The sequence below is a fragment of the Sebastes fasciatus genome, chromosome 9 (genome assembly GCF_043250625.1).
Source record: "Sebastes fasciatus isolate fSebFas1 chromosome 9, fSebFas1.pri, whole genome shotgun sequence".
NCBI classification, from domain to species: domain Eukaryota; kingdom Metazoa; phylum Chordata; class Actinopteri; order Perciformes; family Sebastidae; genus Sebastes; species Sebastes fasciatus.
Genome location: NC_133803.1, coordinates 4,609,885 through 4,636,499, shown reverse-complemented (window position 1 = coordinate 4,636,499; position 26,615 = coordinate 4,609,885). Strand labels below are relative to the sequence as shown.

Genomic DNA, 26,615 nt, shown 5'->3' with positions numbered 1-26,615 from the left:
GTCTACTCTGTAGCAGCTGGTTACAGCTGGATCAATCACATTTACACGTACACGCATTCATGCCAACAGCTATGTAGATTCACTAAAATTACATTCATAATAGTTTGAGGTGATTGTGTATCATGTTGATTTTTATATACAGTAGCTGTGGTAGATAGAGACTGAACTATAGGCCTGGCTTTATTTGTGACTGCACAAGTGGCCACATTTGTGATTACTAGTGATTAATAGGGTGTGTCACACTCATGGCAGAGTACGATATATATTTGATGATAATGATGGGGATGGTGTTTCTGCTGCTCCTGCTGCTGCATAGGGTGACCAGATACCAACAAACCAAATGTGGGACAAAGATTATGTTTGTGTGGGACAATGTGGGACACGTTAAGGCTGAGAGGAAGTACATTTTGATAAAATGTCTATCTCACTTAAATAATAAACATTTCTATTCTGCCCCTTATCTTGTAACATCTCTATGCTTTGCCCGAATGCATCCATAGATCGGCACATCTCTAATTGAGCGAGACTCGCATGAACTGGCAAATTTCAGAAACAACTCAGAGAATCGCCTTCCACCAGCTAATAAATAGTTATAAGTAGTTTCACAGTCTTTGTTGCAGCTGCTCCTCATTTTATTTGTGGTAGTTTCCATCATATTCCCTCTAGTCCAGTCAAGTCAATTTTATTTGTATAGCCCAAAATCACAAATCACAAATTTGCCTCCGGGGGCTTTACAATCTGTACAGGATACGACACCCTCTGTCCTTTACAGTGCGACCCTCTCATTGGATAAGGAAAAACTCCCCCCAAAAAAAACTTTTAACCGGGAAAAAATGGAAGAAACCTCAGGAAGAGCAACAGAGGAGGGATCCCCCTTCCAGGATGGACTTTTGTGCAATAGATGTCATGTGTACAGAGTAACAACATAATGAAAATACAACATAGACAATCCATATGACAAAAATTATTACATATAATGTGAACATATGTGAGAAGGTTGATCCAGGAGGATGTCAAGCAGCTTCCTGGCGTCGCCAAACAGATAGAGCCAGAGCAACACAACCTCCTCTCCACACCAAATTGATAGTCTAAATCTGCATAGTTTGTGACTTTGCGGTGACTCGCAATTTTCTCCGTGGGCATAGCATAGCAAGACGATAAAATCTTAACCTGCACGTGACCCATGTGTGCTCAGTTTGACAGCAAACACAAAAAATATATAATGATTTTATTTTCTGAGCCATAGGCATTCTGAATGCAACCCACTGCTGGTATATAATCTGATTAGTTGTTTGTCAGAGGTTGATGAAGACCCAGAGTTGATACACGGTCTGTTTTATTGCCTATGCTCATAAAATAAAATCACTATAAATGTTTTCACCTGAAGATTAGGTGTCTTAGTTTTTTTTCTATGGTTGTCTGCACCACTTGAGGACAAATTATCCAGCAAGACTTCCTGGATTCTGTTTCAGTATTTAAAACTGTTGGCATTGAATATTTAGTCAGTTTCGTAATCTTGTATACTTGTTCTTTGATCAGATAATTCCTATCACAAGTATCGAAAGATTTCAAATGATACCCAGCCATACATGTGATGTTTCACGTTTACTAAGGTAATATTTTTCATTGGGTAAGTAAGGAAGACATATTATGCTCTACACCTCGTCTGTTTTATTTTCCTCTTATATGTACTACACGTCTGAGATACACTTTCTCTTACATAATTAACGATTATTTTCATTATCAATTAATCTGTCGATTATATTCTCAATCTATCAAATGTTAAACAATTGGGAATAATGCAAGTTGACGGATTTAGATGTGTTGTTTTGTCCGACCAACAGTCCAAAACCCAAAGATATTCAAATTGTGTGATCAAATGATTTAAAAGAGAAAAAAACAGAAAATACTCAAATTTTAGAAGCTGGTAGCAGTATACTTTATCACGGTATCTTTGCTTAAAAACTAGGGCTGGGACGATACACTTATCTCCTGATTCAATACTATCACAATACTTGGGTGCCGATTCGATGTGTATTGCGATTTTTAAGTTTTGCGATTCTACAGGAATTACGATTCGATATTACGATTTATTGCGATTTCTGTTAACATTTTTAACACTAGACCATGGGAAAAGTTGAATCATACACTTCTAGGGTTTTTAATAGGAAAATATCTAACTTAATACAGTACAAAATGTTTGATTTTCAGCATGTGTGTAGTCAGAGATGTCCTGAAGTCAAATATATCAGTAATTGTCAGGCATTATTGTGTTAAACTTTTTTCAGCAACCCAAAAATCTAAGTATTTGACCTCACCAATTAGTTGTAATTTCTTTTAATTTATAAGGGACATGTAATGTTTTATACTTCTGGTGAATATAATCCAATTAATCTTATTTCCATATATGTATTTTGTATATATGGTTCCCTTTGTTAACACCTTAACAAGTCCATCTCCAGCTCTCCAGTCAGCTCCGTTCTCTTTATACATCCATGGTCAGCTCCATCGGGGCCGTTTGAATGCATTTAACATATACACACGTAGGCAAAATTGTTGGTACCCTTCCGTTAAAGAAAGAAAACCCCCAAATGGTCACTGAAATAACTTGAAACTGACAAAATTAATAATAAATAAAAATTTACTGAAAATTAACTAATGAAAATCAGACATTGTTTTTGAATTTTGGTTCAACAGAATCATTTTAAAAAACAAACTAATGAAACTGGCCTGGACAAAAATTATGGTACCCCTAGAAAAGATTGAAAATAATTTGACCATAGGGACATATTAAACTAAGGTGTGTCCTGTAAATAGCATCACAGGTATCTTCAAACTTGTAATCAGTCAGTCTGCCTATTTAAAGGGTGAAAAGTAGTCACTGTGCTGTTTGGTATCATGGTGTGTACCACACTGAACATGGACCACAGAAAGCTAAGGAGAGAGTTGTCTCAGGAGATCAGAAAGAACATTATAGACCTTCATGTTAAAGGTAAAGGCTATAAGACCATCTCCAAGCAGCTTGACGTTCCTGTGACTACAGCTGCACATATTATTCAGAAGTTTAAGGTCCATGGGACTGTAGCCAACCTCCCTGGACGTGGCCGCAAGAGGAAAATTGATGACAAATTGAAGAGACGGATAATACGAATGGTAACCAAAGAGCCCAGAACAACTTCCAAAGAGATTAGAGGTGAACTCCAAGGTCAAGGTACATCAGTGTCAGATCGCACCATCCGTCACTGTTTGAGCCAAAGTGGACTTAGTGGAAGACGACCCAGGAGGACACCAAATCATAAAAAAGTGAGACTGGAATTTGCCAAAATGCATATTGACAAGCCACAAAGCTTCTGGGAGAATGTCCTTTGGACAGATGAGACAAAACTGGAGCTTTTTGGCAAGTCACATCAGCTCTATGTTCACAGACGCAAAAATGAAGCATACAAAGAAAAGAACACTGTACCTAATGTGAAACATGGAGGAGGCTCGGTTATGTTATGGGGCTGCTTTGCTGCATCTGACACAGGGTGTCTTGAATATGTGCAGGGTACAATGAAATCTCAAGACTATCAAGGCATTCTGGAGTGAAATGTGCTGCCCAGTGTCAGAAAGCTTGGTCTCAGTTGCAGGTCATGGGTCCTCAAACAGGATAATGACCCAAAACACAGCTAAAAACACCCAAGAATGGCTAAGAACAAAACATTGGACTATTCTGAAGTGGCCTTCTATGAGCCCTGATCTAAATCCTATTGAACATCTGTGGAAGGAGCTGAAACATGCAGTCTGGAGAAGGCACCCTTCAAACCTGAGACAGCTGGAGCAGTTTGCTCACGAGGAGTGGGCCAAAATACCTGTCGACAGGTGCAGAAGTCTCATTGAGAGTTACAGAAATCGCTTGTTTGCAGTGATTGCCTCAAAAGGTTGTGAAACAAAATATTAGGTTATGGGTACCATCATTTTTGTCCAAGCCAGTTTCATTAGTTTGTTTTTTAAAATGATTCTGTTGAACCATAATTCAAAAGCAATGACTGATTTTCATTAGTTAATTTTCAGTAAATTTTTATTTATTATTACTTTTGTCAGTTTCAAGTTATTTCAGTGACCATTGTGGGTTTTTCTTTCTTTAACTGAAGGGTACCAACAATTTTGCCTACGTGTGTATGTCAGTATATGGGTGCTCTACAGTTGTGGCGTTGGCTGATTTGACCACGGAGATGCGAGTGATGGCTGGCTTGACCGCACGTTACCGCAATACGATAACAGGTCGTATCCACGCAGACCCTCCGCCGTTTTCTACTTTCTTGTCTCAGCTGGCTGCGGTCTGTTTTGCTTTTGAGATTTGGAACAGATATGACGTCACGTTACTCAGACTACAACAATAAAAGTGGTAACTTCCTTCTACCTCCGCATAGACTCAAATGAAGCAAATATATCGATTAAAAAATCAATTTCAAAATCATAAAAAAAGAAAATCGCCATACATAGGTGAATAATTTTTTTTCCCACCGCTATTAAAAAGTGAAATGCAAAATAGTTGACTAATTAATTAATTGACCAATCATTTCAGTTGCATTCTACGTAGTGAAAGCAGCATGTCAGCAACGGTAGCTTCTGTCTACATCAGTGTATACAAGGGATGCGTTCAGCAACTGCGTGCTCACCTGCGTTTTGACAGCACTCACAGCCCAATACACAATTACTGTATTTTCTTGCATGAAACGGAAGAAATTAGACTTGATTCCTAAGCGTGTGAAGTGCTTGTGAAACGCAAGCTCTTCCGCGGCCTGTGTGGTCAGCTATATTGATTAAAATAGAAGTGATTTTGTTCGTCAGACCCGCATTAGATGGCCAAAACACATCCTGTGTTAGCAGAGTGTAACACTCGGATGTCCTGCCAAAAACTGGCTTTCTTTTCAGGAAGAAGATTGTGGGCTCACTGCTGCTGATGTCAGCCGGGGTTTGTGTGAGGCCACAGTTTGGGGTGAGGAGGGGTGAGGTGAGATCAGGAAGGCGGTAGCAACACGAACGTATCTACGGATATTATACTGTAGTGTAGTGTTGTCCTCTCTTTACACAATTTGTATGAAAGAGCCACACCAATTTAGCATGTTTAAGCCCAGCGGTTCTCAAACTTTTTGGGGCCAAGGACCCCTTAAAGGGGAGAGAATTTTCCAACGACCCCCCTCATAATCGTAACACCGATAAAGCAAATTAACTTTTCAACCTAAATACTTCAGACCTGTTTGATAGTGATAAACATAAACACATTTCAATTTGAATCACGTTAACACTACTTTGTTTTGCCCTGATATTCCAGGTGCTTTGTAATCAGATGTCACTTTAGCTTGGCCGTCATGTGTCTTTTAGCTAGCAGCTGAAGACACATGACGCATTCTGGTCTCCCGTCTCTGACGCTCAAATTAACTGTCGTCATATTTTCTCAATTAAGCTAGTTTGGACTTTGCGTCACTTGACGATATGGACAGACTAAAATATTTCTCCACGTAAATTATTAATAAGCTAAGCTAAGCTAAGCAACAGCAGGAAGGGTTCGTTGCACCCTGAGCAAAGTGACGGATTCATGACAGATTGGCGTGATGTGTCACAATCATATCAGAGGCTTTATCGGCCCAAAGCTAACGTGGTTGGGAATAATGGACACAGTATGCTTGTTTTATTGGCACATATGTACTTTTCAATGATACAGCACAATTTTATAATTTATAGCAAATTATTTCGCGGACCCCTGACAGAGTGCCACGGACCCCTGGGGGTCCCCGGGCCCCAGCTTGAGAATCATTATTTAATATGTTTAGCTGCTTTCAAAATCATACCATAGGTTTAGAGATTGAATGATTCTCTACCTCCTAGGTCTCAGTTCACGAATACTAATTCTGCTATTTATTGCACGTCAAACTTATATTAATATGCAATAATGCAGCAGTTGGTTTATTCAAGAGTTTGTGGGCACTGAGGAAATTAATGAAAAGATTTAGCAACCTCCCCTTGGACAATGGTTGGAAGTTGTTGAGGTCTAAAATATGCAGACCACCAGTGTGGTCTTTCAAGATGAGGGAAAGAGCTTAATGTTTCAGCCATTACTCAATGTTTTGCTCCTTTTTTACCACTGTTTTACTAGCTGAGACCAAGGATGAGCGTAGCAGTGTAACAATAGCTTGTAAAATATAAACAGCATAGTTCTGGTCATGCTTAATGTGTCAGAGCTGTGTTTTGATTGTTTTAGTTTTTTCCACTTGCCAGTGTCACTTAATAGATCTCTAGACGGTGCAATGGTGGGGTAGCTGACTGTCTGGTCCCTGCCCTCTGTGTCTGTCTACATTTCCTGTGATTCAGAGTTTCTTTTCTCACTATCTCCCTATCATTTTCTTGGTCTTGTTTGTTGCCTCTGGAATGAAATATCATGAAATAAATGTTGTCTGGCAGGTGCTTCCCCTGGCATGGTTGGTTCATCATGGCAGTGCATATCTCCATAGCAACAGCTGCCCTGGTGACAAGGGGTTGCCACTGTCTGGACATTCTGCTCATGTCTTCTCCTCTTGTTTCCTCTTGTCTCGTCTCGTCTCCTCTCCTCTTGTCTCTCTCGCCATGCTTGTCCAGATTAAGGTTAAAGCTAACTGAAGCTTCATTAAATTACACCGTAGTCTTAACGCTTAATCCAGAACAGAACAGAACAGAACAGTACAGTACAGTACAGTACAGTGCCTATAAAAAGGATTCGATCCCCTTGGTTGTAATTACCAGGGCTGGGTATCATTCCAATTTTCTTGTAAGTCAGTGCTAATAAGTTTCGTTACAGAGCAGCAATACTTTTACCTTAGTTTGATAAGTATAAACATTGTTTCTATACAACTGTTTTTTTTAATTTAACAAAAAAGTTCTCAAATATGCTCCGGTCTAAACACAAGCAGACGTATAAGAAGAATTGTATAAAATGGGTATAGTTTTGATATGCATCAGGAACTCTGAATAAGCAATATTAAGAGTCTGATCAGACATTTGATGGCAGCTCGCTGTAGTTTTGATACTATGTAGACATTTCAGAGACATTTTGGTCAGTACCAAAAACAAATTGAGGAGATAAATAATAAACCATCCAAAAGTCCAAGAGGAGTGAACATCTTTTATAGGTACTAGTAAGGGTGCAACTAACAATTACCTGTTGATTTATTTTTGTGATTAATTTTTAAAATGTTAAGTTCACAATTTCCCAGAGCCCAAGATTTTTGTCCAACCAACAGTCTAAAGCCCAAGGAGATTCAATTTCCAATCATGTAAAACTTAGAAACACAACAAATCCTCACATTATGAGAAGGAGGAAACAATGTATGTTTAGATTATCTTTATATTTATTGAATGACTTAATCAATTAATCAATTATCAAAATGCACTTTTCCCGCTTGGGCCAGAGTCGATAACGTTACTCGCTCCTGTCGCCGCTGCTCTCTCTCTCTTGCTTCACCACCTAGATCCTACACACTGGATCTTTAATTCTAACATGGTCGTAGTCTTCAACTTCAACAACACTAAAATCGCAGATTGTATCTAGATATGATTTAACCTGATTACATTTACACCTGGTATTAATATGTGTCTCCAGTGTCCACATTGAGATCGGATCGCTCTGTCTGAAAGGGCTGAGTAGAAGCCTGCGGAGGCTGCATTACGCAAAGGCTTGCAGCCGGGCATTGCCGGACAGTCGGTGCGTAATGTGCGGACACACGTCTAGGGGGAGAAGGCCCGCAAACATGACTTTGAGGTACGTCTACACTCGCACACACAGAGGGATGAGCAGAGGAGACGGTTAGCACAGACAGAGCGGTGGCGTTGAGCTCTCTGATCACAGCGGTCCAGTGACCGGAGGAGCGCTGGGAGTGCGCTGCAGGGTGAGCCCAGCCCCCCCGGCCAAAGCTTTGAATATTCGCTGTTTATTACAACCGAAGCTCTGGAGCTCCCAGCATTATGTATTTACGTCCACGTAGTTATTGTATGTGGATTGAGAACACAATTGCCTTTACACTTGTGTTCAATGTGTTTCAATGCGTCCCTGATCACCTCCGGAGATGGTTTGGCCGATTGGATTACAATCCGTTCTCAATGCATTTCGGGTGTGTTTACACCTTTTATTTTCATATGGTCAAGCACTATCCGATTGCAATCCGATCACCCAAAATGCATTTTAATGTCAGGCGTAAAGGGGGTCTACGTGGTGTTCCAGTCTCTCTTTGTTCGTCTGGTTTCATATCGGTCGCTATACTGCTGCCTCAACATAAAAAAAAGCTCTGTGTCACCTACTAGGGTGTGTGAGTGTGCGTCTCTCCCAGCCTTCGTTATGACGCCGCAGTCCCCCCCCAAGTGTCGGCAACAGTGCAGACAGTAGCTGATCTGAATACTGATTTCCAGCTAGATGGCTACGACTGCTAGCCTAGCCGCCGTAGTGCTGATCTCCATTCAAGCCGAGCAGCGTAGTGTTGTTGCGCGTTGTGTAATACAGTGTAGTAAGGGTGCATTTGAGGTGAACGCGGCAGCTATGCAGAGAGAGAGGGGTGGGAGAGCGGGAGTGAGACGACAGAGAGGTGCAGAGATTTGGGCAGAGAGAAAGAGAGTGTGAGAGCATCCCTAACTGCCGTTGTTGCTATTTATAGCCAAGCCCTACTCCACAGTCCTGAGATGCTCTCCCACCTCCCACATATAGACAAACCAGCCTACACGCACACACACACAAAATAATTTGACATGCAGAAATACAGCGAGTACAGAAAGGTAGGTTTTTGCACACAGCACAACCTGCTCATAAAAAGATCTGTGAATGAATGAGAGGCAGAGCTCAGGGGTATTTGTTTGGCAATCAAGGTCAGTTATTGCTTCATCTAGAGCTCTGCAATTATTCATCCTGTTTATCAGAGAGAGTGTTAGTGATAGAAAGAGGAACTGGGTGTTTGATTGGGTGGGGGGAGCATTTGTCCTCACAATAACTAGTTGTTTGTCTTGTCAGATTGTATGAAAGGGCTTTGAAGGGGGGGAGCAGCAGAGGAGGGAGGAAAATAAATCCATGCCTTATTTTTTCTTTCTTTTTCTTTTTTCTCCTTTCACTTCCTTCCAGGCTGAATCACTGCTGGTGAGGAGGAAGGTCTGGAGAGGGAACGAGAGAGGAGGAGGAGGAGGTGGAGGAGGAGGGGGAGAAGAAGAAGAAGAAGAAGGGAGGGAGGCAGGGAGATAAGCCACAACAGGAAACGAAACGACACACACGCCGCGTGTTTGTGTGTCTGAGAGGGAGACTGCGCGAACGAGAGGGTGAACGGGAAAGGAAGGGAGGGAGAGTGACGCGGAGGCTGGGAGAGCCGGCCCCCCCCCCTCTTCCTCCTCCTCTCCTCCTCTCCTCCTCTCCCTCTCTTTCTCTCTTCTCCTCCTCTCCTCCCCTCCTCCCTCTCTCTCTCTCTCTCTCTCTCTCTCTCTCTCTCTCTGTGGAGCAGGCGTGTAGCGGCATCAGACTCGGCGTGAAGGAACCATGAGCGATGTCACCATCGTTAGAGAGGGATGGCTCCAGAAACGGGGTAAGTACATCCAGTACCTCTCCTCCTCTACTTCCCTCCTCTCCACCTCTACCTCTTTTTCTCTTCCTCTTCCTCTCTGCCTCTTGTCTAGACTGAGGGCCTGGCCGTGCCTGTCCACATGTGCCGGTGGGAGGATGTGTGTGTTTGCGATTTGAGTGTGTGTGTGTGTGTGTGATTACATGGATGTCTGATTATCTAGTGTACGAGTGTATACGTGTGTGCGTTTTCCCCCCACAGGGATGTGTCTCTTTATTATAAGCTTGGCTGGCTGTTTGTTTGTTAAGCCTCTATGTGCTTCAAGCAGGTTCTGTCTGAAAAAGAGTGTGTGCATGGGTATGTGCATGTATTCACAAGCGTGTGTGTGTGTGTGCAGTTAATAACATCTACCAGGCCCGTGTTACACTGCTGATGCATAGTGTTCTCTCAGGCCAGTGTGGTTAGTAGTCTGTGAAATCAAGTTAGTTCTGTTTCTCTGGTATTATTTACCATAGTTGTCTTAAGTTCAGAATGGTGTCACTGAGAATCATATGACATGGGGTTGATGGGTGGTACTGACACATCCTGTTCACTACACAATAAATGGGAAATGGTTAAAAAAGCATTCTAATAGTTGCAGAGCATGTAGCAAAGATAGTACTTCCCTGTTCTCAGACATGCATGACTTATGTTCAGTGAGTGGTTGCTGCAACAGGTGAAAAGTCATTTGTAGCAGGGTCAAACTGATATACAGCATGATGACTGTAAGGCACTGTAGGACTTTGTGTTTTCCTTTTCTGAACATTGCCCCCATAACCACAATTTCACGGAGTCGTGTCTCTGATGCTGATACCTCCAGGCACAAATGTATGTCAATGTGTAATGTGTGTTTTAGCGAGAGAGCCTCAGGGATAGAACAAGGGGGATTTCCAGACTTTTAGGCCAATGAGCATCATCCCCCCCCCCTGACTATGTGATGGTGTCTAGGAATGTGTAACACAAACTGTTGAACAGGAAGTGACATGGATGCATAACAGACAGCAGACTTCTGGGTAATGTAGGCTGTGGCACAGCAGGAGATCGTCTTGGACAACAGAGCGCTCCTTACTACCTGGAGCGGATGCTCTCCCTCACTATGTCACACACACATACAGTACACAGTCTGAAGTAGAGGGGAGGGTCTTTGCCTACTGTACCGTGTGCCAGCATGCCAGTGTGATCCTCAGACAGTCGTCTGTGCATATTAAGAGGAACACATCGCCCCCAGTCACGACGCAGCACCACCACCAGTGTTCGTCAGTGTGTGAGAGAGAGGTAGAGTTAGAGGTTGTAGGGGAAGGGGAGGGGGGGGGGGTTGTTTGTGTCAGGAATATGAATGTTTGTCTGCATCATATGCTAAATCTTTGTCTGTGTTTATGTGTGTGTGGAGAGGAGCAGGGTCGGGGTGCTGACTCACTGTCCAGGTCGTGATACAGCAAAGACTGCAGTCTTAGTCATTAGACAGCTTTTTACTGAAACGGAACAGCGAGAAAGGCCGAGAAAGGTAGAGAAACCTCTACACACACACACACACACACACACACACACACACAACCTTTTGTACTAAAATTACATTTAGTTGTGTTTTGACTGTCTGGAAGGCCCTGTACTTTCTAACTCTTCCACCAAATAATGCACATTGTTTTGTTTTGAACTGAGCGACATGAAGACGGTGACACCAAAAGACTGAATTTCAATCAGGAGAGACTTCATTTTCAGCGGGGATGGGTATATCGTTAGGAATTTATCGATACTACTACTCTTATTGATACTCCTTATCGGTTCGGTTCTTTATTGATACTCTTATCGGTTCTTTTTCATAACTAAATAATTGCTTTTTAATATACTATTTAAAAAACTCTCTGCTCTGCTGTTCGCTGACTTCACGCCGTGTCTGTCTATCTGTATTGGAGGAGCTCAGCCCCGACAGAAAGATCAGAGGAGATGCGCGCTCCAGTTTGATAATAAATTACACCAAAACAATAGAAAGCATCGATAAAAGAACCGAGCGTCGGAGCTTATCAATTCTCCGGTCTTTAATAATTTAGCACCTGTGCCCGTTTAATACCGGGTTTCAGAACCCATCCTTAATTTACAGTGAACAAATACATTTATTACGTGGTGCACAATGAAGGTAGAATTGTGGAGAGTCTTTGGCGATTAGACCCCATTCTGACATAATTATATTTAGAGGGGTTGTTTGTTAATTAGATAGTTAGTTAGTGGAGTCTAGACGCTGGTGGTGGTGAAGAGGTAAAGAGAGTTGCTGAAGATCTGAATGATGGGATGTGGAGCGGGACTTCTGATGAGCTCAGTGGAAGGAACCTTGGGCACTGGATGTGATGAAGACTGCAGGTGAATGGGGAAGAGGAGGATCGCGCCAGTTCGCACTAAAACGACAACTGACAGCAGAGAGAAGAACAGTTTTTTTTATTTAAAGTTTGATAGCAGCAATATGATTGGCTTAGGGAGACCGTGGCACAATCCGGTTGGCTTGACTTAGAGTGAACGCCCTTAGTCAGCTGAAAGAGTAGAAGCCAGAGAGAGACACAGAGAGATTTGTGAATGAATGAGAGCGTGAAAAGAGAGTCTTCCTGACTAAACTTCCGCGAAGCTTCACGAGTGGAAGAAAGAAAGACTGGTGAAATAGACGGGAAGAGAACAGAGAAAAATAGTGTAACAGAACTCCGTATGAAAGAGAGATGTTCATGTGCTTCTTAGAGGTTTTGATTAAATCAAGCTAGCATCAGAGGAGTGCCTAAATAACTGAGTTCTTGTGTATTATGTTAGTACTGGGGTAAGTCGGAGTAATGTATAATCTCCATTCTTTTCTGTGCATGCAAGTACACAGGTGCTTGTTAAAACAGGTTGTGTTTTTGGTAATCTCATAATTAATCATATGATGTTAGATTAATTGGTTATATATTTTCTTCCTGCAGTTCAGGTCTACAACAGCTGTTAAGGATATGCTTCCAATATGGTGCAATTTTGTTGCCGGAAAAAAAAAGTAATTTAATGATAATTAGTTGCAAAGATGATTGTATGTTTCCTGTTGTACTTACGCAGAGGTTTTTCTTAAAGTAAGCAGTCAGGGTCAAATATCTTGGTCATCATTTTACAGACGACTCTACGCATGACATGAGATTTATGTCAACATTGTCGTAAATTTCATTCTCGGGGCATTGAGGGCAACCATCGTGTATAAATTTCACGTGTGCTCTACTGATGTGATGGTCTGGCTGTTCGGGACTTACTGTACAAGATACAGCTCATGCATGGTTTAGATGTGAAAGCAGCATAAAGCTTTAATGATGCTGTTGTTTGCAATGAGATTGTATAATGATTGTTCTTCAGCAGAGATGTACCCACATGTCAGAAAGCGATAAGAAATCCTATTTGCAGGACTATCAAAGTTAACATGATAATGACGCGTTAACGCAAATTTGTTTTAACACCACAAATTTCTTTAACGCATTAACGCAACTTGCAATTTTTAGGTTATAGCGGGCCCAATTTTAAAGCTAAAGTAAAGATACTGGTATATCATATGAAGCTAAAACACCTAAGGAATCCATCGGTACCAACCATGTCGTACTAGCTTGTCGCAAAGGAGGTTAAATAACGCTGCAAACTTTTTTTAAATTTTGGCGAGGAAAAACTGGCATGGCCATTTTCAAAGGGGTCCCTTGACCTCTGACCTCAAGATATGAAAATGGGTACTATGGGTACCCACGAGTCTCCCCTTTAGAGACATGCCCACTTTATGATAATCACATGCAGTTTGGGGCAAGTCATAGTCAAGTCAGCACACTGACACACTGACAGCTGTTGTTGCCTGTTGGGCTGCAGTTTACCATGTTATGATTTGAACATATTTTTGATGCTAAATTCAGTACCTGTGAGGGTTTCTGGACAATATTTGTCATTGCTTTGTGTTACATACATACATTTGCATTAAGCAGCATATTTGTCCACTCCCATGTTGATAAGAGTATTAAATACTTGACAAATCTCCCTTTAAGGTTCATTTTGAACAGATAAAAAATGTATGATTAATTTGTGATTAATCACGATTAACTCCCATGCGATTAATCGCAATTCAATATTTAAATCAATTGACAGCCATACTTATTTCTAAATGTATGTGAGTCCTACAAATGGCTGCACAGTTGTGGCGAGTTGGTGTGGGAGTCTATTTTACCATTATTTGACCAGAATTGGATAATTGATTGTGATGATGGTAGTTTTTGAATACTTGTCAATGTCTATTTTATAGTCTTTTAACTTATTTTTTGACTCTATCGTTTGTGGTCTGATTAATGGGTCCGGTAATAAAGTGAAATGATTGATTGATTGAAAGAAGTGTTTCCCCATTCATCATAGCACAAAGTATTGGTGATGAACTTTAAGCTTGTGCACCCTCATGGGGATTCTTGCCTCTCTGCATGTTTCATGAAGGGACTGTGTGCATCTCTTTGTGTAGATCGAAAAGCCACTATCCATTAGAATAATTGGTTAAACATGAGGGCTGCTTGATAATGGCAAAAATCATTAAAAGGATTATTTTGGTCAATATTGAGATAGCGATTATTTAACATTTATGATTACTCATTGACTTTGGAAACGTCATGCATTTAGAAAGAACATTTTGTAGCCTATATTTTAAAGTTAAATGCTTCAAGGGTGCAGTTTGAGAGCAACATTAAGATCTATGAAGAACTTTGTGCTCTAGTAACAATTTAATTATAAACACACTGGTTGTATAGATATGAAAAGTGATGACACGGCGTAAAAAGTCACACCCACAAAACATGATAAACGAGACGGGGGTCCGTGTTTCAGGACGGGTCGGGGTGGGTCACCGACATCGCTACAGACCACGCACTGAGAACAGTCCGCCCAGGTTGACAGGCACACCGGGAGCAGGGGGGTCCCGTCCCTCCCCATAGGGGAGAGAGGGCACAGCGAGCGCTAAGCGGCGAAGTTCTGGCGGCGGTTGCTGTAAAGCACCACCTTCTCATCGGGCCTTTTCCAAGCCAACCTAGAGCTGGTCACGGTGCACCACCACGGAGGCCATCCAGCGCCGGGGAGAGTATCGCAATGTTATGTTGTGCGATACTGTATCGATTCTCCACTGTATTGAATTTTAATTAACCTCTTAAAAACCCGGCTGCTATTTGATCTTTCAGAGGATGTATTGGGCAAGATACTGATGACATATGAAACTAGAAAAACCGAAGGAACCCATTGGTACCAACCATGTTGTAGAAGGAGGCCAAGTAACGCTACGAATCACGCTAAATTTTGGCGGGGAAAAACTGGCATACCGATTTTTGAAGGGGTCCCTTCACCTCTGACCTCAAGATATGTGAATGAAAATGGGTTCTATGGGTACCCACGAATCTCCCCTTTACAGACATGCCCACTTTATGATAATCACATGCAGTTTTTTGCATGCAGTATAATTGTTATTTTTGTGTGTGTTCTTTACACTATGACAGTTTTCCTAAAACTAATTAAAAAAATTTGCAGCATATCGCCTTGCTTACAGTATCGCAATATATCGCGATATATTGAATCGTTACCCGAGTATCATGATACGTATCGTAGCGCCAGATTCTTGCCTATACACAGCCCTAGTCATTGTGAAATGGAATGTGGCACAGAAATCGTTATATGTCAATCATCTTGTTTTCATAATCAGTGGAAGCCAAAATTGTAATTGAAATTGAAATTTGATCAACTGCACAGCCCTAAATGTGTACGGCACAGTGTAACACACTGGTGGACTCATCAACTTACACGTCAGTGGATGCTGATCACTGGCAGTGCTATGTATGTGCATTGTTTTCAATAAGCATGTCCAGCAGCACCAGCTTCAGGTGTATGTAAGACTTGTCAATAGGAAACATTACACAGAATAGAAAGGAAGAAAGAAGGAATGAAGGCTTTCCTCACAATCAATCAGTTGAACTTAAAATACAAAGTGTTTCACATGTTGTGAAATATCGATAACCGATAAAACACAAAACCATCACAGATGATACAAACAGCATAAAGCATAGAAGAGTGATAAAATAAAACAGTAAAATATGAATTCAAACTTTTGCTCATCACCACAAGCCAATCATCGTTTCGGAACACAGAGGCAAACCTCAGGAACATCTTTTCAAAGTACAGTACAGTATGTTCTCAGATGACCGAGCCTTTCAGTACTCACTAGCTCACTACCACAGCGATGATTTCCTTCCTCCTTTCATTAAATCATGGGACTGCATTCGGGCTGCATCATTTCTTTATCTTTGGAAATAATGAACAGTGGATAGATGTACCAGAATCTGTCCCAGAGTGTGATATAAAGGTAACAATGTTTAGAAACATGTCGTTCTGTTCTTAATAGGGCTGTTAATCGATTCAAATATTTAATCGCGATTAATTGGGTGATTGTCCATCATTAATCATGATTAATCACACGTTATTTATCCGTTCAAAATGTAGCTTAAAGGGAGATTTGTCAAGTATTTAATACTCTTGTCAACATGGTAGTGGACAAATATGCTTGCTTCATGCAAATGTATGTATATATTTATTATTGGAAATCAATTAACAACACAAAACAATGACAAATATTGTCCAAAAACCCTCACAGGTACCGCATTTAGCATAAAAAATATGCTCAAATCATCATGTGATTATCATAAAGTGGGCATGTCTGTAAAAGGGGAGACTCGTGGGTACCCATAGAACCCATTTTCATTCAGTTGAAGCTTTAGTTTGCCTCCTCCACGACAAACTAGTATGACATGGTTGGTACCGATGGATTCCTTAGGTTTTTTTAGTTTCATATGATGCCAGTGTCTTCACTCTAGCTTTAAAACTGAGCCCGCTACAACCTATAAAACACAAGTTGCATTAATGCGTTAAAGAAATTCTTGGCGTTAAAACAAATTTGCCTTAATATCGCGTTAACTTAACAGCCCTAAAAAAAATACTTTGACATACTTTGAGCTACAGGTGTAGCCTTGGTCGGACATCGTCTTGTGTTAAATGTTTTGGGGTGAAAATCAAATGTTGCTCTCAGAAGTTACAAAGCTGTTTTATTGCACCTTTTTAAAAAAAAAAAAAAAAAAAAAAAAAATTGAATCTGAAGTGAACTCCACTTCATTTCCGCCCAGGCCAGGAGTTTACCTTCTGTCAGCCCATGTGAGGCCACAGAGGTCACAGTCAGCCACTGTAGTCGAGGATAGTGTTACCTCCACCAGCATCAGCCCACACAGCAGTCAGCACAACAGATGGCCAGGAGGGAGGAGGGAGGAGAAACCCTGAAGGAGAGAGACAGGGAGAACATCATGATATATTCTTTGACTCTTTTTCTGTCCTCCGGTGTTTCTCTGCAGAGCTTCTAATCAGCTGAGATACAGCTATGCCAAAGTGGAGAAAGTCTCATTACTGACTGGGTTTTGAAAAATGTAAGATCAATGATTGTCTCCCAGGAGGGTTTTAGCAATTGCATATAAGATGAAGTCAAGAGGATGTTGCACTTCCTTTTACAATTCCAAATTTTAAATATTAAAGAAAAAGGTGCGCCAATGTGCCTGGCTTTAAAAACAGATCACAGCTCACAGCTGGCGGTACCGTGAGGTGTTCGGATTATTATTAACACGGTGTGTTTCCGTGTATCGGCGGATGCCTCTCTCATTCAGCAGCCTTGCTGTGTCTGTATAACGTCACACTATGTTGTCTCTCATCCCGTCATCTACCGTTTTTTTCTTTCTCACCGCAGACGGGAAGCAGCTCCCGCCGCACCTCGGAGTCTCGCCACACATCCACACACGTATCCCTCTGCTCTCAGAAGGAAGGAGGCTGTGTCACGCGTCATCAACGCGTCATCAGTTACGGAATCCGTAAAAAGATTCCTGAATCCGGATCATGATCCGGATCGCCACCAAAATCCGATGAATTGTTCATTGTGCCACACTCCACCCCTCCAAAAAATTTCATTCAAATTCATCGCAAACTTTTGGAGTAATACTGCTAACAGACAGACAGACAGACTGACAGACAGATAGACCAACGCCGGTGAAAACATAACCGCCTTGGCCCAAGGCCTTTGGCTTTTGGCGGAGGTCAATCTTACCAAGCCTTTGTGGTGTAGTCACAATGCTTTGATAATGGATTGACGTTATAATCTGCAGTTGCATTTATTGAGATAGTAAGTGCAAGTGTTTCTTTCTTGAACTGAAGAAAAATTCCTAGTTTACAAAGTCTTACATGATCAAAATTCAAATTTTGATATCGCAGTTTTGAATGACACATATTATACTTACTGTTTGGCCCTTTATAGATATTGAAGGTTAAAAAGCCCTCTTCACACAGGACCATAATCAAATTTGAATCTGCCATGCCCATACTCATACAAATAACCTAGCATAAACACAGTCATGTAATGATATTAGAACCATCATCTCAGTAGCTGGGAAAGGACCGCAGAGGGCCAGCCCTACAGACACAAAAGTCTATCACTGAGTGAGTGACGAAGTCATACGATTGGTCAGCCATGTGTTGGAGTTTCCTCATTGGCTGTTGCTCTTTTGAAAATGAAAAGGCGGAGAACAGTCCTCAACTTTATGCAAATAAGCCTGTGTCAAACTAGGCTAGTCTAGTTCTGCAATGAAAAGAGATTCAGCAGTGGCATCGCCTGTTTCTCGCTTAAAATGTTTTCAGAAGTAGATTTTGGTGGATTGTTTAGACGGAATAACAGAAAGTTTACGAGCAGGCTGCCATGTTGTTTTTACTGTTTGAAATGGCGAGCAGAAAATCAGGGACCAATCAGGTGCATTCCACGATAGGGTACGTCACCGCTTGAGCTAGGGATGCTAATTTTGAATTTTTATTTTAACCAATAACCGACCCTCATTAACCAATTATTGACCGTTAACCGACAAGATAAGTGCGTCGCATGCAGCGGTGCAACAGCTGCAGATTATGACAGACAACTGAGTCCCCAGTTCACCCGACCGGGAGCGTTACTGTAGCAGCCACGGTGCTGCGTGTAGTGTCTCTCCCCAGTAACTCTCCCATTAACTCTCCACTGCACTTTTAGTTTAGTTTAGCAGGTTGTCAGCTGTGTGTCAGCCCGGTGCAATGAGTGGCCGACAAACCATGTGTGTGTTTGTGCTACTTTCATGGCTGAACTTTTTGATGGTGGTTTCGTGCTCGCCATTGTCACACACATACAGTCTGCCAGCGCGGCATAACTTTAGCGAGTATCCGACAGACTGTGCGTGTGTGTGTGGCAGCGTTGAGTGTGGGGTTGTCGGTGGCGTTCTAGCTGTGGACGTAGCAGCGCGTTAACAGTTTATTTGTCGGTGAATAAATGCTACAACTCCTCAGCTCAAGCGAGCAAAAGACGGGGGTCCAACTTCCTGTATCAGGCAACGCCGGCTCAGACTTTCTTAAGGTGAGCTGTTAAGGTGGACCAGCTTTTCTACTTTTAGTGACAAGCCCCTCCTCTGAGGTTTGCGCAGCTTTTCAATTAATTATTAATATTTCTTTTAAGCATTTAACCGATGACGTTAAGCGGTTAAAATTCTTCATGTCGGTTAAACGGTTAATTATTAACATCCCTAGCTTGAATGGCCAGTTAAGTGGGCAGCGCGTCCCCTAGTGTCCCCGCCGGACCTGGTGGACATGTACCGCTGGATTTAACAATATAGACATGACCATTGACTATATGTGTAACAATTTAGCCACGAATTCACAGACTGACCACACAGGGCCCAGACATACTGTATACTTGACCGAGTCTATTTTTTCTGAAATGGAAGTTATTATTATTGATTTCTGTGATTGCATTTTGGGTAAAGATTCAGGGGACTCGTAAGGGCTGTGGTCACATTCATGCTGACATGATTTTGTATGGGATATGATGCAGTATTAACATTCCATTGCTGCATCCGACCCATTGACTGAAATGTTCTGCAAGTCTTGCCGTGGCTCCGTATCTTGAGATCTGTTCCGCTCTCGCTCCTTATATCTTTACATTGTTTATAAATCGTATCCATAATATGTAGAATTCTGATCAGTATGGGCTCTTTCACTATGGAGACGGTCAGGAAGTGGCTCCATTAGATATTCAATGTTTATGAAAATCCATTTGTGTGTCCCAACCTGCCACTTCACGGCATGATCGTATGATAGATGTCGAGCTGAAATACGAAGCAACACACCTGTCCTTTTTTTTTAACACTCTTTTTCTCTGTACTCTCCATCACTGCAACTCTTACAACGTACAGTGTGGGCAATACTGTAAACGTTAGACTGCTGTGGGGTTCATTGGGTGCAGTGCAGTGAGGCAGCCATCTTGGCTCAGTGAGTTCAGTGGGTTCAGTGTTGCTGGAGGCTGGCTGGCTGGCTGGATCAGGTGGCAGTGCCAGATCCCTGATATCAATCACCAGCCGCCGCCGCTGCTGCCGCCGCCACTGTCTGCTGTGTCGCCCTTCTACTCTCCTCTCCTCCTCCTCCTCCTCTTCCTCCTCCTCTGTCCTGCCTCTGCTGTAGAGCCTGTCAACACAACTCACCCCCTTTTATTGCAATTCACACTCTCTTTCCCTCTCCGTCTATCCCCTTCCATCTCCCTGCACTCCTCTCATTTTATCCCCTCTGTTTCTCAAACTCGCATGTACATACCGGGCCAACAGCAGACAGGCAGACAGTACAGGGCTTTGTTATGAATGGCATCCTCTTGCACATCCGGAGGAAGTGTACGCTCTAGTGTGGCTTTACAAACTGTCTCCATTGTCCTAAGAATGACTCACTCTACACTGCAGAGAATGGCAGTCAGCCAGACAGATAGACAGATAGACAGACAGACAGACAGACAGCACAGCGCAAACAGACAGACTAGTCTGCAGAGCCTACAGACAAACAGCAGAGGAAAGACGGGCAGAGAGACGGATAGTTTGTGACAGATACAGCCAGAACAGAGGCACACAACTTGCCCATACAGAAGAGACCTGCAACTTGCAGGTACAGACACAGAACGGATGACAGATGGGTAACATACACAGACAGGCAGCAGTGAGTGTGTCATCTTTGTATTCAGAATATGATATTTTTTGTTTTGCAAAGTTATTGAATACAAATTGAGATAGCAAACCTTGAAATTAAAAATTCAACTCCAAATTGAAGCGGCACAACGCAATACTGTCTTATCGTTCTTATCTTACCTGTTGCAATCACAAATGGAGGTTGCAACAGAGAAGAATGTCCTCTTCTGGTGTTCTGCATGGTTACTGGCAGCATATTTGCTCCATGCACTGGAGGATGTGATGAATAAAAACTTAAGAGCAAAGTACAACAGCTATGAGCAGCCTCTCAATTTACATTTTATTATCTATTCCTTTTTCTTGTTCTTTTGACAGCCCGTCAGAGAAGGGGTTTAAGGGGCCGAACACATGCTGCGTCTAAAAAAATGCCTGGAAAACGCCAGCCGTGCCGGTCTTTTTTCTTTCCAATGTGCTTGGAAGGTAACGCTCCTGTCGCGCCTGCCGTTACTAAGCAACCACAAACCTGCATGCTACGATGACGATGATGATGATGAAGTTGCGGTAATGTAGCAGGAAGCCTCACTGACTAAACTAAACTAAACACAGACAAAACAAAGATGGATTTCCAGCACTGTAAATCACCTCACGGTAGCTTTACTACTCAATTTGTCTGTGTCAGTGTTGGCTGACCTTTAAACCGGATGTTGTGACGTTCTCGAACGGAAAGGGTGAAACAAGTAAAGTAGTCCGTGAGACAGATCTTAAAAGCTCTGGGTAGCCCTGCATTAAATGACACTAAAACTTCTCTATATATTTACCGTAGATTGATATTTACGGATGAAAGAAAAGATATCTGCCAGCTGTGATTGGTTGTTCCTCGTCACATGACATGCAGTGCTGCTCCCGCGTTCCAAAAGTTGAACTATTTATATCTCGGAGCACAGCCGCTGCGCGTTGCTCCCGCCTTTGAGCACGCCAGCCGTGCGTCTACAGCTGTGCGTCTACATTGACAACAATTGATTTGAGCGTGCATTAAACGCAACACATTTTTGCCAGCAAACTGCATTATAACTATGTCGGCATAACTTTGACTCCACATTATTACCTTGCATAGGCCCAGTCATACATTTCCAATGCAGTTGCTGCTCGCTGTTTTGAACGTTGCAGCTTTTAACTTTCCTTAAATTTTACAGATCGATAAATAGCGTGGCGCTGTATAACTTTGCAAACTTAGTCAGTCAATAAGATCAGCGGTAAGTGATACAGCAGGAAGCAACCCCCGTAGAGGCCATACAAACGGAGAGATGGATTAATGGGCGAGTGAGTGAATGAATTAATGTAGAGGGAGGCAGTCTTGGATAAATGAATGGATGGATCAATGAATGGAGTGCTGATCACTGCAGAGGGAAAACTTGGACAGAGGAAGAGAGGAGAGATGAAGGGAGGTGAGGTTGAGTAATGGGATTAGTTTGTAGCTCGGGAACATCAAAGTGCTGACCTGAAACATTTGATCACAGTGCGGATGGAAACATGCACATGCATTCACACATATACACTTTTCTAGATCATCATTATTGTTACCATTATTTGATTAAATCCATCATCACCCCACTTTATAAAGCAATGTCAAAATCCAGAATTAAACATTTTCAAATATTTTCCTTCGTTCAAACATACTCACATGCTACATATCACCTGTTTACTTGATTAATGATACTAATTGTTAGTGCAAGCAGGGCCTGGACTAGGGATGTCAAGAGAACGAACTTCGCTACCAAGTCGATGCCAAAATTCTAAAAACGGTGACGGTACTCGTTTTCGACAGTACCGACGGTACCGTACGATGCCTGCAGGGTCCGAAATGAACACCCGCCAAGCGCCAAATGCGGCTGCTTCTGTTCTCTGCTCTCTGTATCGGAGTTTGACACACACACACACACACACACACACACACACACACACACACACACACACACACACACACACACACACACACACACACACACACACACACACACACACACACACACACACACACACACAACAGTGCCATGCAGCAGCGAGATCCAGAGATGCAGAGATGCAGAGATCCTTTATGTTCGAGAAGAGGATTCACTTGTAGGGGGAAAAAACTGAACTGAACAAAGGGAATTTCTATCTTTTGTTGTTTATTGCTAAATCTCTGAAAAGTTTTTTTTTTTTTTATTGAACTCTGGACTCTTCATTCTTCCGGTGACTGTTATTGGGACTTGTATTTGATAATCTTACACTTAAATCCCCAGATCCACTTTGTTTGAACCAATCCGACAGCATCCAATCAAGTTTCAGGAGAAAACCATGAAGAACTAACGTTATGTTACTGAGCTCCAGTTGGATCCAGTTACTCTGCTGTTAAAGTGACATTACGTTTGATGAAGAGCTCATATGGCTTGTTTTGGACTCGAGACCTGAGTTGGTACTTAAGTCACAGACTAGAGACTTACTTGTGACTTGCAAAACAATGACTTGGTCCAACCTCTGGTAGCCTATACCCAGTGAGATGTCACCATGTCAGTGAATTTAAACTACTGCTTGCAATGTGAGGATATATATAGACACATGTTTGGTATCGAGGATCGTGGAAATTCCCTGGTGTTGGTATCGACTACTAGATTTCTGGTATTGTGACATGGCTAGTTTGGACCACATACTGTATATTGTATATCATCTGCCGGTAATAATTAATCAAATAACAGAGAATTATGTTGTTGCAGTTTGTACTGTATCAAATGTATGCTTCATCTCTTTTTTTGGTAATATACTAATATACTATACATCACCATTTAAAATAAGCTTATTAAACTTTTTGACTGTTGTAACCCAAATACAACAATTATTTACAATGGATTTCTGTTAGGGCTGCACAATTCATCGAATATTTATCGCGATCACGATTTTGGCTTCCCACAATTAAATGAACATAATCGACTGCAATATTGACGTTTAAAATACATACTCCGCTCATGGAAATCTCCACTGCACATGAAATCAAGTGCTTCCTAAACTAACAGCCAGCCACCTGGTGGCGATCGAGCTGTTTTGGCTTCACTTTTGGGGAGATGTCACGCCGCTGCGCGCACACTCTACAGCGGCAGCCGGTGAAAACTTTCCTCAATGTTTTGCAGCTGCAGTCCAGAGTAGAAGAGCAACATACTGTATATTACTCGTTTTGACCGTCAAAACGTCAAATGCACTGAATTCAGTTGAAGAAGAACCTTATTTGAAGTCTTATTTAGATGCAAAGATTTGTACATGAGCAGGAATGTAGCACAACGTGGAAGTGAAAGCAGCCTGTTTATTTAAATGTGAAAGTGCAATCAAAATATTTTGTCCCTAAAATCAATGATAGTAATTGTGATCTCAATATTGATCAAAATAATTTTCATTTTGGCTGTAATCGTGCAGTTGTAATCCCCTATAAACATTGGTTTATCATCTCATTGTCCCTGGTGTAGCCCACTTGCTGCTCATATATTGTTGCACATGTTAACACATACTAATTTCTGAATAGGACAGCATAGTCAAATGTTACAAGGAGGTTGTTTAAGGGCAGAACCTCTATGAATCACGTTTTTTTTTTGTCCTCCTCAATTTCCTCATCAACTGGCTTCTATCTGTCGCTATTCCACAGGCAACTGAATGTGCTCCATGGTGATCCATTGGCTACAGCAGCTCTGAAACCAGATTCTATGTTTAAGTGTACCGGCGCAGAGATTAGACCAAATGGACAGTGTGTAGTCTAACATCTTGAGGTATTGTGGGCTGGTTGGAGTAGGCTTTGGGCTGATTAGAGGAGGCAGGTTAGAGTGGGGGTTGGTTTGGCTGATTTAGGCCAACAGATTAGTGCCTAGTGGCTAACAGCTAGTGTAAGTATTTGCTGGCAGGAGAAAGACCCCAGAGTGTGACCATTTGGTCACATATTGCCACTTAATTTTGTTCTTTGGCCATCCATCTAAGCCTATAAAATATTGATCTATAACTTGTCCGATAGAGAAATTGTATTATTATTAAACTAAAACAGTGTTTTTTTTGTTGTCAAAGCTACAAAAGAACACAGTCTATGTCCCAAACTGCTTTTTCTTTAGTATTGGGTACAAGAATAGATAATCAAATATACACTCGGCACAGTTTGATGGGTTGATGTTTTAGATCAGTGGTTCCCAACCTATTTTCCTTGAGGGGTTAGGGTTAGGAACCACTGTTTTAGAAGCTTTTCAGGCTGACAACTGGGCATCAGTTACAGAATGATGGTCATTCCACTAATAGTTTATAATTATAGTGATAATGATCCCACATAAGATTTACTGTATACTGTATGTCAGTGCAGAAAATGTGATTTCCCTAAAACAAGTTTTGATTTATTCTGTGCTGCTGTTCCACTGTGTGTTTTTATTGGATACGGACTGTACGATTTTTTAATTACACACTTAATTTAACTTGTTGAACTCTCATTTACCTGAGCAGAGGAGGGAGTTGGGTAGTTTTCTTTTGTAATCTTTCTTTTCTTTTTTAGCACATGAAAAGTGGTTTCAAACAGGGGCAATCGCACCACCCATGATGGTGGACAGTGGTCTACATCTGGTTGCCAAGGGAAACTGGACAACCATTGTTGCTCTGAAACACCAGTTACATCCTTGATGTGTTTTTTCCTCTTCACTCTGCTACTGTGGCACAAAGCACTGTGTTTCTTTATTTGTAAAACAGAGCACCTGTTCCAGAGAGCAACCTCTCTTACAGAAGCTTATGGGGAGACCACGGAGGCAGCAGCTGTTTGAGGCTACTGCAGGCACTTGTGGTTTTTATTTAGTGTTTCCGAATTGATTACCCAGTCTGATGGTTGTCAGATAAGACACAGCGATCACTAATGTAAAGCAGAGCCACTTAACTCCAGTTTACAGTTGGCCCCATCCTGAGCAAAGGTGAGCAGAGATTTGGGAATTCTCGGCTGTGCTTGACATGTCGTTTATCACGTCAAAATATAGAAAAGTGGAACGGCAGGAGCAGCTTGTGCCGTTTTGCTTCTTTGCGTCAAAAATCTGTTTTTTATCAAAGTTTTCCACCGGTGGCGGACTTGTTGGACCGTGCGAACACAGCCTCCCTCTTTCAGTCCTTCAACCACCTTGAAAAGGTCGCCATTGTGATATTTGCACATATCTGAAAAACCTGTTGATATCCAAGACTTTCATAATGTTTAAGAGTTGTTGTGTTTCTCCTTCTTTTCTTTTGGGCATGCATCTCTGCAAACTGTTGGCTAGTTAGTTTGTGTACAACTCACAGAGCTGGCTGCAAACAGGCAAGAGGCCGTGTCGCAAACTGTCATAAAAACCCCAATTGAGATGCGTATTTCGAATGTGCTGTATATACGTCCAAAAAATGCTCCTCAAACCTGAATGATATCCCACTTCGGAATAAGGCCTAATACAGAATATCCAAATGGAATATGCTGTTTACATGACCCTTGAGTGTGCATGTAAATGTAGTCACTGATGTGGCTGTCTTAATTTCAATGAGAAATATATTTAAATTAACAATACAATTTTTGTACGTCGCACTCCGAGTGAAACGTTATGGATTATTATTATGTATACTTTGCACATGTTTGAGGCAGCAGTTGATGAGTGTAGTTGGATGAATATCGGCTAACAGGTTAATAAGTCATCGGCTAACATTCACCGATCAGCCATAACATTATGACCACCTGCCTAATATCCCCCTTTTGCCGCCAAAACAGCCCTGAGCCGTGGAGGCATGGACTCCACTAGACCTCTGAAGGTCTGCTGTGGTATCTGGCACCAAGCCGTCAATAGCAGATCCTTTAAGTCCTGTAAGTTGCGAGGTGGGGCCTCCGTGGATCGGACTTGTTTGTCCAGCAAATTCCACAGATGCTCGATCGGATTGAGATCCGGAGAATTTGGAGGCCGAGTCGACACCTCCAACTCGT

General features: G+C 41.9%; 1 protein-coding gene across 4 annotated transcripts in view; it reads left to right on the top strand.

Annotated features, from left to right (window-relative positions):
* Nucleotides 1-26,615, top strand: part of akt3a (v-akt murine thymoma viral oncogene homolog 3a) — a 91,331-nt gene that overhangs the window by 798 nt on the left and 63,918 nt on the right. For 2 of the 4 annotated variants that reach the window (XM_074645603.1, XM_074645601.1), the window contains exon 2: nt 9,122-9,572. In XM_074645603.1, the coding sequence (XP_074501704.1) occupies nt 9,527-9,572 (46 nt within the window). In that variant the 5' untranslated portion in view covers nt 9,122-9,526. Of the gene's footprint in view, nt 1-7,618; nt 7,778-9,121; nt 9,573-10,979; nt 11,092-26,615 lie in introns of all 4 variants that reach the window. The other 2 variants (XM_074645602.1, XM_074645604.1) reach the window with 2 other exon arrangements.